The following is a 13,799-nucleotide window of genomic DNA, read 5'->3' on the forward strand; positions in this document are numbered from 1 at the left end:
GTCCATAAGTATTGATTTGACTTTTAAAAATCAATGGATTCTCTTCCAAAGCCATTCCCAACCCCTTTACATTCGGCTTTCCAGGGAAACATAAGCAGCCAAGATTTTAGCACAAGTAGTAGCTAAAAAACACACATTGAAATTTGCCAAGAGGGAATTCTGGAGAGAGGAATACGCTTACATTTTATGTCACGGCCGTTGGCTTTGTGCATAAGTCAGGAAACAGAAACTATATAAAGTGGAGCCCTCACAGAGCCGTCTGTGTGCAAATACAGATTCGATAGGCATGGACATCTATCTGTCTTGCGTGACATGGGGCACAGCTTGTTGAACATCTGTTGGTATGACTGTCCAGCCCAGTTCTTGACTGACAGCTCTTCTGCACTTACAACATGTGAAGTTTGTCCTGTATGTGCTGTAGGTTCTTTCCAGGTTTCTTCTTTCTTCTGCATGTTGGGCTCATCCTTCCTCAAAATCTTCATCCCATGCTTAATAGACTGTTTGCAAGCACTTTGATTCTCAGCAGTCTTCTCCTAGTTGTTTGGCTCAACGTTCATTGCCTTCATATGGCTCTCGCAAGCTTCTTTGAACCAGAGATAAGGACACCCATGTGGTCTTCTTTCTGTAAAGACCTCTCCATATAAGAGATCCTTGGGTATACAGCCATTGTCCACTCTCTGTATTTGACCAAGCCATCAGAGTCAACACTAACTAAATTAACTGTCCCTGGGACCCAGACATTCCCCACTGATTCCAGCTTGGTGTATTTTGTGTCCCAGGGCTTCACAAAAATCATATCTTATCCCTAGCAGTTTGGATTTATGTGCCCCCAAAGAGTTGACTCTTAATGGGGGTCCCTTGCTTACCAGTCCAGATGGCTTGCGGCTCCCCAGTTTCTCAATCTCCAGTTCATGGTTCCTCGGCTTTTCCCAGTCCTCATGCTCCAGCTTCATCCGCAGCCTCTGCAACTGAAGCTCCTTTTCTCTGGGCATCAATCCCTGCCTCTCCAGCCCAGCACCAGGGAAAGAGGGTTGGACTGAAATCTGGCTGTTGCTCTGGCTACTGCCATCACTGATTGCACCTGCCCTCCCATGTTGACAAGCTGGGCTGCTGTCCTGGTGTCAGTTCTGTAGTTGGTTCCTGGTCCTGAGCTCCATGGCTCTATACCATCTGCATGATTAGTTGAGCCTTCTTTGTCACTCTGGGATCCCAATACTGACACCACTTTTCACAGAGTGCCCTCAAGGAGGATGCTTGCTTGGGACTGCTGCATGCTTGTCTGGTCTCAGAAAGTCCCTTGAAGCCAGTTCAGGCTTGGCTTATAGAGACGAGGTGGAGCCCAGGCTCCTTCCTACGCTGAGACCTTGGCCTTTCAGTCTCTCATTTTCTCTGTTTCCCCATGGCCTTGACTCAAGGAGTGAGCATCCAGTCGTGCTCCTGGGAGAGGGGCTTCACCTCCTGCCGTTCACCTCCCAACCTTCCAAGAGGCACAGCAGGCAGTCTCTTCAGTAAAGGCATTTATTGGGGCAAAGGCTGCCCAGCCAGAGGTTTCCTGCCCCCTCCAAAGGGGTTCCCAATCCAGCCTGCACAATCTTGAGCACCCCCAAAGATACTCAGTGGTTTCCTTTCGAGTCCTTCTAGCTCCCCAAAGCTCCCCAACTTATCTTAGTTCCAAGACTCTTCTGGGCAGGAGCTGCCAGAAGTCTTTTTTCCTGTCTGCTCTTCCATTGTTGCTGGACACCTCTTGGGTGTCACCTTTGTGGATATGTCAACACAGCCATTCAAGACTCTATTGATGCTAAAGGTCCGTCTTGCCTCCTCCTGCACTGTAGCCAACCCTGGAACCTAACCTGTTATTCTCTGTGCAGAGCTAATGGACTAAACTGAGTCACACAACATTCATAGGATCATAAGAAAGTCAGGATAGAAGGGACCTCACAAGGTCATTTAGTTGAGCTCTGTGCTCAAGGCAGGATCATCCTTGACTAAACCATCCCTGTCAAGTGTCTGTCTAACTTGTTCTTCAAACTTTCAACAGCTTGAGGCTGTGCTCCTAGTCCTGTTTCCTATGGTTATGGAGAAAAGCCCATTTCCATCCTCTCTTTAATTGCCTTTCAGATATATGAAGATTGTGATCAAATCCCTCCTTAATCTTCTCTTCCCTAAACTAAACAACCTAGCTCTTTTAGCTTTTCCTCAATGTGAACTCAGTTAACACAGAAATATCACAATAAAACCCACATTCCATCACAAATGCTTGCAATTATAATGTTGTATGTTCTACATTCATTTTTGGTGTAATGAATACCACCAAGAATTCTGCAGTCTGCTTGCTAGCATTTTACAAGCCCAACAAGAGGTGAAGTTCAAGAATGTATTCCCTCCTTACTCATTCCTCTGCACATCTGGGAATTTCTCTGTCAACCAGATTATGAAAACCAAGGGCATATTTTTAGGAGAATCACGTTCCTTTCCCTCCTTACAATGTTGTAACAAATTCAATGGGAGGATCCAACTCAGAGGAGATAAAGCCCAAAGCAATGAGACAGGCTGAGTGCCAGAAGGATGAGATCTCATCTGGGAAAATAATTAGGATCTCCTGCCGCACAGTTGATTCAACTTCTCTGGAGATGAGGGCTTGATTTCCTGTGTGGCTTGTGACATTCACTCTGGTTCCGTGCTGCTGGCTCATTTGCAGTGCACAGAGGCGTAGCAATGTGCAGTGGGATATGCAGTTTGAAAAAAAAGCTGACAGCATTTTCAGGCCATTATGATTTGGCCTCTGAACCTTAATTGCGCCCTAAGATTATCTCAGATGGGATCTCCTTCCTTTCTGTGCTATTGGATTGGGTCATCTTCCTTGGGCTGGAGTCCTGTGCTGGGAGGCACTGATATGTCAGCGTGCCCATGATCACACAGGGCAGAGGGGAGAAGCCTTATACATATTTAGGACAGACATCCCTAGCCAGGCCATAAAACTCCTTACTGTATGGATTTTAATAAGCCTGGTCAGTGACTGAGATCCACTGACAGTGGATAGAAAATATTTTCTTGTTTTAGCCTGGTATAGATCAATAATATAGTTATAATTAAATTAATTAAATATAATAATGCAAATAGTAAATACTAACAACCACTTTTACAATTGGGAACTACTAAAGCTAGGCAAGTTATCTGCATAGTCCAGTTCCCCCTTATATACCTCCGGGCAGAGAACTGTACAACCAGCATAAACACTAGATCTGCCTTACCTTTGTTATACAGGTAAAGAATGCTGTCAGGAAAGCAAAGTACAATTAAAAAGAAAAAAAAAAGGATAGAAGTGATGCCAATTCTGGTTAAACACGAGCAGCGCCAACGCAAGCTCCTCCACAGTTGCCCCACAGCGCAGTATTTGCAAAGACATCAAACAGAGGGTGTTTCCACCGCTGTTAAATGGATATAATTCTGTATTACTGGTGTATGTTTGAAACACTGCAGACATGTGTTTTATGTCTTAGAGCTGCCAGGCTGGTGTCTGTGCTTCCCAGATGTACTCAATCAAAGGCTTTCTCCTAAATGATATTTTCAGCCCGGTGATACCCTGAGGCCTGTGTGGGTTGCTTTCTTCTCAGAGGAGCTGTTAATTAGTTAACAAGGCTATTCTGTATCTCTATCTGTGTGTGTCTGTGACAGAGAGAGAGTGTGAGGGTGTGTGAGCATAATCATCCAAAGAACCTGGAACCTTAAATGCAGACTGCGTCGAATTCCAGGGACGTCTGGAGTCTAATCCCTGCACCTTTGCTAAGCCCAGACACTTGCAGAGGCCTGGTTTATGGGATTCTGGGTCTCTGACAAGCACTTCTCCCAAGCTTTTGACTCCTTTGAATCAGTCCCTTGCGGGAATGGCTTGTGACCTTGGTTCTGCACTCAAACCCTTGTGCTGACTGGGCATCAGAACTGAACACTAAAATAAATCCGGACCAGCCTTCCCCCCGGTAGATCTAGAGCCTGGTTCTGGTTCTGGGGAGTCTCTGGTCTAAAACTGTATCTGACATCAACCCCCTTTTCTTAATCTGCCCTAAGCCTGTCCTGCCTACACACATACACAGAGGGGTGGGGTGATCCTGCAGAAAGGGTCTGATGGCAAGAACTTGGGATGGCCGCACACCTGGCCAGCATGGTCTGTACTTTAGCGACTCTTTAAAAAGCTTGGCCGATCCTGTTCTTAGGTGTCCCAGGTCCTAAGCCCTGACGCTTCATACCATGTGTCTAACTGCGTAAAATTTCAGTACAGTTTAGTAACTGTATTTGTTGGTTGCCTGTTGCCCTCTAGTGGATGAGAGGGACCCAGTGACGGGAGATATCCTTTCTCTCAAGTGACTGTGGCTGGTGTCTTGGGAACAGCAAAGCCAGGGTTTCATTTTGGGTTCCCTGAGGGCAGGTGTATGATTGATCTCATCATGGCACAAGTTGCACGCAGCACAGAGCTACTGAGAACTCCTTCAACCATTTTGAGCACTGGTCTTCTGGGACATACCAGACCTAACAACCATCAGTGCAAAACTGGCCTGATGGGCTGTGAGATGGGTCAGAACTGAGCAAAGAGTGTCCTGCCAGGAAGGTCATTGTCACTGCTTCCTTGAGAGGGAGGAAACTCCTACTATTGTCTGACAGTGGGGGGCAAAGGCTGAAGAAGAAAATATTCCTCTGGTCATTTTTTCCCAGATCAGACTATTGAAGTTCCCAGTGGGTTTGGGATGCCAGAAAGGGTCCCAGGTGAGATGCCTCGGTGAGCAAAGTGCAGCTGCGGTGATGGGTGCATGCTATATCGGGTTCATCAGTTGGTCATACTGTTTCTCACACAGACCTTGCCAATGTGCCACCTAAGGCAGAGCTGATGCTTGCATACCTTCTCTTGAGTAGCTTCAGCTCATCATCAAGGACCCATAGAGGACTTGCTGAATGAGAACTCCCTCTTGCCATCCTGACCAGGCCTGTTGCTGCTCCCCAGGGCACAGCAGGGAGCAGTTACTTTTCAGGAGCCTCCCTTTCCATTGTGGACTTCTTATCCCTAGTTTTTTTTCCCAGGTCAGGCAGTTGAAGTTTTGAGTGGGTTTGGGCCTGAGGGTGCATGGCTAGAGCTGAAGAAGATCCTTACCCTAGTGCTTAGTGAGAAGAAAGGTGATAAGATCATTTGTAAGGAGATCTGAAACATGTTAGCACTGATTTTCCCTCCTGCCACGTATTGCTGCTTTCAGGGTTTCTGGAGGGTGGGGGGAGGATGGCTTTATAGGCCACTGTATCCCTGGTGAGGGTGTGTATAAGTGGACAAGTGGCTGGCGGTTAGGCCATGCAACAGGCATGTGGCCGTCTTGAATCAGAAAAGCTAACGCACTCATACAACTAATGCACTCGTTAACATGCATCACCATGCAACTGATTATCCCTGATTATTTTTCATTCCTGAGCATCCTGAACCACTGCAAGGCACCTCCTGTAATCATGTAGAGGGAGGCATAAGCCTACCTTTGAGATGGTATAGCGAACCCCATGCCTCTCTCTGCCAGTGACCGTGCTCCGTGATTTCTCTGGCACAGACCTGCGCCCTCTGGATCTTCTTGCGGAGGTGGTTCCTGCTGGTGGCCTGAGGAACGGGATTAGGATGCTCCAAGTGCAGGGGGTGCGTGGATTCCAGCTCTTGGCTTCCCACCCCCATTCCCTCTGCTTCCCAGCTTCTCGGATTTTTCTCCACTGTGACCGCTTTCCAGAGGAATTCTCTATCATCGTCACCCTGAGAGTCCTCAGTGTCCCAGGAAAGGTAAACACAGATCCATCTATGACAAGATGCCCGTCCATTTTAATGAATGGTTGGAGTCAAGATCTGACTTGAAAACACTCGTCATTCTCAGGTGGGGCACAACCCAAACCTGGGATAGGAGCAGTCCAAAGATGTGGGGAGTTCCCAAGTTGGATTTGGGTGTAAGCACCTGATCCAGTCCCTGTTATCTGCTGCTCCTGCCTCTAGCCACATCCATAATGCAGAGCCATGCTTGTCAGGCCTTTCACCAGCATGCTGATGGATGCCTGCAGGAGCACATCTGTGCTGATTGTGCTGTACATGAAATGAGTCTCTCTTGGGAGATGATGAATATGTCAGTAGAGGGGTGGGAGTAGGTAGTGATGGACTGATGTATGTATGAATGTCAGATGAATGGGTGACCAGGACAGTCCATCTGAATAGTAGACCCCCTGCCACAGCCACTCTTCCCAAGAAATAAAGGCATGAATCATTGTTGGACTGAAGGTCTTGCCTACCTAGAAGAGACATTTACTCAAAGGCATGAAAACAGAGGCAGAGTTGTGCTCTGAAAGTCCTGCTCTGTTCAGCACAAATGCCACCTTCTTACTCGGTGGGTCTGTCCATGTGTGAATCTAGAGCTGTGCATGGCTTTTTGCTCATCTTTTTGCCTTTGTTAATATTAGACATATTGTTGCATCTCTGAGAGGTCACCATCAAGGCCCAGCTGGGCTTGGTGCTGTCCAAACACACAGGAAGAGACGTTCCCTGCCTGTGAAGGAACGTACAGTTTAACCTGGCAGTGGAGATAAAGTTGGGAGAGGAAGGAAGAGTTGTTATCCCTATATTACAGATAGGACTCAATGCAGAGATCACAGGGGGAATCTGTGGGAGAACCCACATTTTGAGCCCTCCCCTGCTCTTCCTGTCCATGAGCTCCCAGCCCTCCATCGACACTCCAACTCTCCCCAAACCACATGGTAACACCAGATTTTCTTGCTTGTCTTTCAGAAAAATGAATACATCTTCACCATGATGGGAGAGGAGAGCAGCCCGGTGCTGGTAGGACTTAGGTACTCACTGAACAAACTCCACTTCCTTTTCTGGAGCAGGGAGCTGTCCAACGGCTGGCAGACGCGGGTCACCTTCCGAGACATCTCCTTGGTGGACAATCAGTGGCACACTCTTGTCTTGGCCGTATCTGGACATTCCTTCTCCCTCACTGTGGACTGCAGTATCCCTGTTGACATGTATGTATAGGGAGTACAGCTCAGACAGATCTCCTTCATGTAGGGGCTGGTTCGGAGGGCCCAGGGTCTTCATATTGGGCCTTCTAAAGGCTCTGGTGATACCCACAGATTCCTGCCATTTCACCCTGGCACAAGTCTGCATGATTTCCAGTGCTTCAAAGAGGCCAGTGTGTCTATCGTAGTGCTTCTCAACCTCCTTAGACTCAAGGCACCGCTCAGAAAATGCCAGCTCTTAGCTTTCATTCGTTTGTTTGACTATGAAAAAAAACTTCCGTTGCAAAGGATGCAGAAGTACCACATCATGGCAGAATGTTTGTGACACTATGGATTCCCGTTTGAAATCTCTAGGTTAATCTTGGGAATGCTGTTTGTACGCCTAACAGTGCTAACATTGCATGGCACCTCTCAGCACCCTTAAAACAATCTTGCGGCACCCCATGGTGCCACAGCACCTGGTTGAAAATCACTAGTCTAATAAATCCTTGGGAGCGGGCCCCAGAAGACTGTGCCCTGCTGCAGCTCTGATCATCTTAGCATTGTCATGGGAGGCTCAGATTTCCTTAAGAACATGTTCTTTTCCCTCCCCATAAGTACCAAGATTCTTGCTAATAGGGACATCTTTCCTGCCTCAAAGAGACTTCCACAGAAGTCTCCTTCAGGCCTGGGAACTGCAGTTGACCCATGACTGGGATCCCAAGGTACATTTTTTTGTAGAGCTGGCAGACATCCCATCATGCCGGGCTAGACCACATCCTTTACTTTGGAGAGGGAAGCATCTATTATGGGCTGGCCAAGAGGACACAGTGGGGCAGGCAATATGGGATGGGGGTGGGAAGATCTTGGAGGAGTGGGAAGAAAAAATGGGTTCAATGCCCTGAAGATTCTGCTTCTCTGTGGTTGCTCTATTTCATCTGCAGGCTGACTGCAGGTCTGTGCTAGCACTGGCTGAAAACTGGCTAACCATTGTTTTCAACTGGAAATTAAAAATACTTTTGCAAAGTGTTTTGACCAAAAATGAAGCATTTCTTTTTGGAAATGACGTGGCACTTCCATTTTCTCTCAGTTTCCCCCCATGCTAGATTTGTGCATAAGGAGCAAAGGAGTGAGGGGAGAAAACTGCCCTCAGAATAAAAAAACGTGAATCAAAGTATTTTTTTCCTAAATGGAGAAAAGAGCGTGTTTGGGGAATTTTTCAGGGAGAAACAAGACTGTGAAGTTTTAGATTAAAAGTTCTAGATTAAACAAAATCTGTTTTTCTTATTACAAGTGATTTCACCAATGTCCTCCTCAGGAAAACACCCATTGATCAAGCTCTAGTGTTTGCCCAGGGCCAGCACGGGGCTGGCTAGAGGGCCCTGGTGCCATAGAAATGCTCACTATAACTCACCAGTCCTGGCTGCAGACTCTCTGTAGGCGTCCTGGCTCTCTTGGTTCACCACCAACTGCTTTAAATGTACTTCTTGAAGGTTCAGGAGAAACAGCTTGAAGGCTTTAGAAAGAGGCATTTAAGAGTGATCCATGTTGGGACATGGAAAATCTTGCAGAGCAGTTGTCTTCTCTGGAGAGGAAGGGAAAGTCTGGGTACGGTGCAAGCAGTACAAATGGAGAGAAGGGGCTTTGGTGAGCAGAGCCAGCCTCAGCTCCCATGACCGCACTGACACCCTGCAGCAGGGGCCAGTGCTGGGCCAGTGCAGCCTGTAGGAGCCAGCAGCATGCCTGGGGTAGAAGAGAGGGACTGTTTTAATTCACATCACAGAATTAACCTCTGGAACTCAATGCCACAAGGCATTGTCTATGAGTCTAAGGGCTTAATGTGCCAAATATGAACAGGTCTGTGAAAATGCAAATGTGTGGCAGGGAAGATCATTTTACCAGCTACATTTTATCACTGGTCAACATTTCCCTCTTTCCCCTACCTGTCTTGTGCTTATTAACTCCCATCCCCTCTGATCTTCCCTGCCATACATTTGCATTTTCACAGACTTACATTTTGCATATTGGCTTATGCTTCTGTTCCACCCAGGAGAGCACACAAACCCCAGCAGACTCTCCCTGTGCCTGACAAAGGGTGTTTGTGCTTGAAAGCTTGTAAAGAACAATTTTTCCAGCTATTTAGCTGGCCTAATAAAAGATATCACTTTACCCCAAAGAACCTCGTCTGCCTATGTCCTTAGACCAACATGGCTATAACCAACACCCTCAAATATGGATAGACATTTTAGCCCCTGGTAGGGTGTGGAGGTTGGACTGGATGGATCATGGGTCTGAATCAGTCTGGGGTATCTGTGAACCCTTCCCACTACAGGAAGCCCATAACTGTAATTATCCTCTTGGGCTGGCTAGGACCAGTGGGTGGTTTTTTTTTTCTGGTTATCCATGGATGCCATAAAATTAGCTTCCCTTTGTTCACAGGCCTCTTATCTTAACATTTCCAGGGTGGTGGACACACCGTTCCCTGAATCCTTGACCATAAAGGGAGCCAGCTTTTATGTTGGGAGCAGGAGGAGAAGGAAAGGGTTCTTTACGGTAAGTAACACCTGCAGGGTGGGATAGTTCTTGTGCATCTCTTTTAACGCACATACAAGGGCAGGATGGACTTGGGCTCACAGGGCTATGGGCCAGTGTTGCCCTTTGTCTCTGGGCGGGAGGCCTCGTGAGGTGGAGGCATTCTCTGCCCCTGGCAGGACTGTCCGCAGGGAGTTCAGGGAGCTATACTATACTGTGGGGAAGATGTTCCTGAGGATATGAGGAGGGGACACTAGTTTTAAAAAATGACCCCAGAAAAGGGTCATTTTTACAGCTGGTTGGAAAATTTCCAGCCAAGCACAATTTCATTAGCAAATGCTAGTTCATCAAAGCCAAAATGCTCCACAAAAATGTCTGGTTTTCAATGATCTTTCATCAGCCCGCAAGCAGGGGGCTAGCAAAAGCCCCCCAGTTTGCTGCTGGCTCACCTGGTGGGCTGCTGAGGCACTTGGCTGCATGGAAGAGCTCTAAGGCAGTTGTGTCATGTAAACTGCCTCTGTCCAGTGGTCACTGGGCTGCCAGGCTCTGTGCCACGTAGCCTGAGACCCTGCTTCAGCTGGAGTTCTTGGGCCGGGCTCGGTGCTGCACAGTCGGCAGTGAGGGATCCCTGTGCACCTTAGCTGGAGCGAGGGCTTCCAGGTTCCTAGCTGCAGGGCAGGACAGACTTGAAGGGTTGCTGCTCAGAGGGGGCTCTGCTCTGCAGACTGCCCTGGGCCCTGGCAGCCCACTCACCTAGGAGTCTAGCATCCCTGGGGCTTGGTCTCAGAGCAGTTGCTGTGGCAGGACTGCCCACAGCAGCCAACAGCCAACCTCGGAAGCCTTGGCAGTTGCTGCATGAAGTGGGTCTGCTTCTTGCCACTTTCTCTGCTGCTCACCACTGAGGAACAGCAGCAAAAGCACTTCTGTGTGATGGAGGCAGTAGTGGAGTTAATGAAGCTCCAGTAAGCTTTATTCAGGAGCTCCCAGCCAAAGTAGTTCTGTTTTGGAAGCTTTAGAGGATCTCTTTTCATTTTGGAGCAGAAGAAAAATCCAAACTTCAGCAGGGAATTCCAAGACTCAACCCACTGCAGTTAAATGCAGTTAAGTGCTGGAGTCTTCTCCATCACTCACACAGTTTCTAAGGGCCAAGGCAGTGTCTGGGTTCTCCCTGAGCATGTTACAGCTGCCAGGGGTGTTGACCTCCAGCCAATGTATGGGTCATAGCTACAATGGGGATCGTTATCAGTCTTCATTCACCTTCCCAGATACCTGTGCAGTAGTCATAGCATGGCCTGCACCATAGTTAGAAGAGGAGTCCTGTGATTGCTACAGAGTAGTGGCCAGCGATGGATTTTTCATGTGATTTGCACAAAGTTCTTTGGGTTTTCTTGAGTGTGGGAGGTCCTGCCTGAAATCCAGCTGCATTCTGTGACTCCCTGCTATCGAGAACAGACACTGCGGGAGCTGAGCCAAGCAGATGGCACTAACTCGTGAGGAGTGTTGTGGCTTTTCCACTCTCTGTTAAGACATTTGCAAAACGTTAATAGATATGTATACAGATCTTGATTTATGGGTGCAGACCTAACCAGATTATTGAACATGGCCAGCTTGCTTTTCTGCAAGCAGATGTTGCCCCAGATATGGGATTTGTCTGAGGGGATGCCCCTTCCAGTCTTACAAAGCAAACCAGTCAATCCTGGGTTCATTTTCTGAATGTGTTAGGTCTCAGTCCTGGAGCTGATAGCATGCGAGCAGATGGCTGTGCCAGGGCAGAGCTCCACTGATGCTAGGCTGAGGCACAAGGTGCTAGGTTGGCACATGGAATTGCCCGCAAGGGTCTTCTTACATCATCACACCCTGCTCCTCTCCAGAGACAACAGCAGGTACAAAAGGTCCCAGGACTTTGAGAATATCATGGCCAATAAAAGGGAGTCTCCCAAAAACTGAGATACATTGGCTGGCTAAGGTCACTAAGGGCTTATCTCCAGTCACCACCTCCACCCACTCCTCCTTAGTGTCTCTCTAGGAAACCAAGGCAATGTAGTTGGAAAAGCCCTGAGCATACCCCCCCAGCACTGCTCTCAGGCTCTCTGCATTGGGCATCCTTCTTGGTGTGTGCTCAAGCACTTCCAGGCTCTATGGGAGGCTGTGTAGACATGCTTAGCATGACATCAGTGGTTTCTTGTGTGGTTAGCTGTCAGCTGCTAACAGTAATAGACTCTGAAAAGAGCCCATCAGTGGCCAGGAATTGAGGGTGGTGTCCCTGAGTACAAAGAATTCTCTCTTACAGTAACCAGGGTGAGCACAGTCCACTCTCCTTTGATTGATGATGACCCCCTCTAACCACTTCCACCAAATACCAAGAGAATCCATCCCTTAGACTCTCGTGTGCTTGAGCACACACCACTTTTTTACGGAACTGGGGAAGGCCTGAACATGGGCAACGCCATCATGATGCCACTCAGTGATGCCTATACATTGCCATTCTGGACCAGACCCCAGAGCCAGGGCTGGGGTCAAGTGGCCATGCAGCTATTGGGTGAGGTTCAGAAGCCACACCAGGGGTTTGGCACTGTATCACCAGACTACAGGGCTTTTGCAGATCTGCTTTTCCTTTTTCCATTCATGCTGTTTGTTCACTCTTTGCATTTTTTCCAGCTCAAGCTATTAAAACCAACCAGCCATTTCCACCCTTTGGTTGTGTTGGCTCTCCTGCTCAGGTCTTGTCAGAGCTGCAAATGCTGTGACAATATTCAGAGCCAAATCTATTCAGTGTTGCCCATTCTTGCAATTCTATTATTAGTCTTGCAATAATGCTTTTTCCCATCAGGTTCTAGCTGTTGGAGTCATATGACAATATGAAGATCTAAGCTTTCATTAAAAAAGAAAGTGACTCCTAGTTGCAGAGAAAAATATAAAACTATGACCATATTCACCCAAATTAGCTTGATTTTTGAAGTCTCAAGATCTTTATGTCAAGTTCATCATTTTGAGGGTCTAATTCAATTTATTTGTATGTCTTTATCATTGGGTTTATCACTGCATATGTCTGTTCTCAGTGCTGGAATTTAAAAAAAAGGCACCAAGTTGTTATATCAGCTTCTGCAAATCCCCTTTTAAAAAAACACAGCCTAAACTTGAAATTATTAGATAATGATCTTTATTTGGGCTGCTGGATTGTCTTCTGAATGCATTCTCTGCATTCTTTTGGGCTGCTGAATATGATGCATTTCCGGGCCTGTATCCCTCTAAGAGAATTGTCTGTGTAACACAGTGGTTTTCAATATTTTTATACTCAACTCACCCCTCAGAAAATGCCAAAACTTAGCTTTAACTCATTTTTTTTGATTACAGAAAAATAAAAAACCAATTCTTTTGTTGCAAAGAACTCAGAAGGACCACAGCAGGACAGAGTGTTTTTGACTCTGTGGATTCCTATTTGAAATCCCTAGATTTATCTTATGCAGCATGTGTAGGTGTTTGCATACTTAGCAGTGCTAATATTATGCAGCACCCCACAGCACTCTTAGATGGATCTTGTGACACCCTTGTTGGGAATCACTGATGTAACTGCTCATAGCTGAGATGGTTTCTGTGAAAACAGTTTGATTTCTGCTTAATTCTGCTTCACTGCATAAGAGCAAAATTCTATCTTTTTACCCCTGTGTTCCAGTAATCCCATCACTTTCACTGACACTTGCATGAAGATCATCATTAGAAGTGAGATGGTCAAAATCAGCTTTGTCGTGATGAAAATTCCAAAAACAGCAATTCCAAAACCAGCAGAGTTAGTCTGATGCTGGATGAATTTGAAAATCTCCCCCCGCCCCGCAACTTAGACTCCATGGGAAAATGAACAGGCCACCTGCATTGGTTGAAATACTTTCAAATTCCAGTGTAAGCTACTCGTGAGATTTTTCAGGCAACTGAGAAGAAGCTCCCAAATCACTGGGCCTCACCACTGAACTATTCTGCAGTTGGCTGTGCTTGACCCATCTGTGCTTCCAAGAGTACCACAGCTTGATTAAGACAGATCAAACATAGGTCCAGATGGAGGTGCATGCTTAGAACGGTATGGAGACACGAGCCCGTGTGCCTGGTTCCTTTGTCTTGGCATCTAACCACTGCTGCACCACACTTTCTTTTCCAATCCAATCTTCCATGCAGTTGAGTCAATTATAAAACTGTGGTTGAGTTTGGAGAGTTGATTCTGAACACAGGTGTTGAGTGCAACAATGGTGTTATGGGCGCTTGGTACATGTGAT

The 13,799-nt window shown here is 47.0% G+C and overlaps 1 protein-coding gene across 2 annotated transcripts in view; it reads left to right on the plus strand.

The window, feature by feature from the left end:
• TSPEAR (thrombospondin type laminin G domain and EAR repeats) overlaps positions 1-13,799 on the plus strand; it is a 73,324-nt gene that overhangs the window by 8,696 nt on the left and 50,829 nt on the right. The window contains exons 2-4 of one of the 2 annotated variants that reach the window (XM_090054204.1): positions 5,580-5,800; positions 6,791-7,029; positions 9,465-9,555. In XM_090054204.1, coding sequence (XP_089910330.1) covers positions 5,580-5,800; positions 6,791-7,029; positions 9,465-9,555 — 551 coding nt within the window. The remainder of the gene's footprint in view (positions 1-5,579; positions 5,801-6,790; positions 7,030-9,464; positions 9,556-13,799) is intronic. The other variant, XM_090054205.1, reaches the window with a different exon arrangement.

This window comes from Crocodylus siamensis, chromosome 6, assembly GCF_052110815.1.
Source record: "Crocodylus siamensis isolate JL-2025a chromosome 6, ASM5211081v1, whole genome shotgun sequence".
NCBI lineage: Eukaryota > Metazoa > Chordata > Crocodylia > Crocodylidae > Crocodylus > Crocodylus siamensis.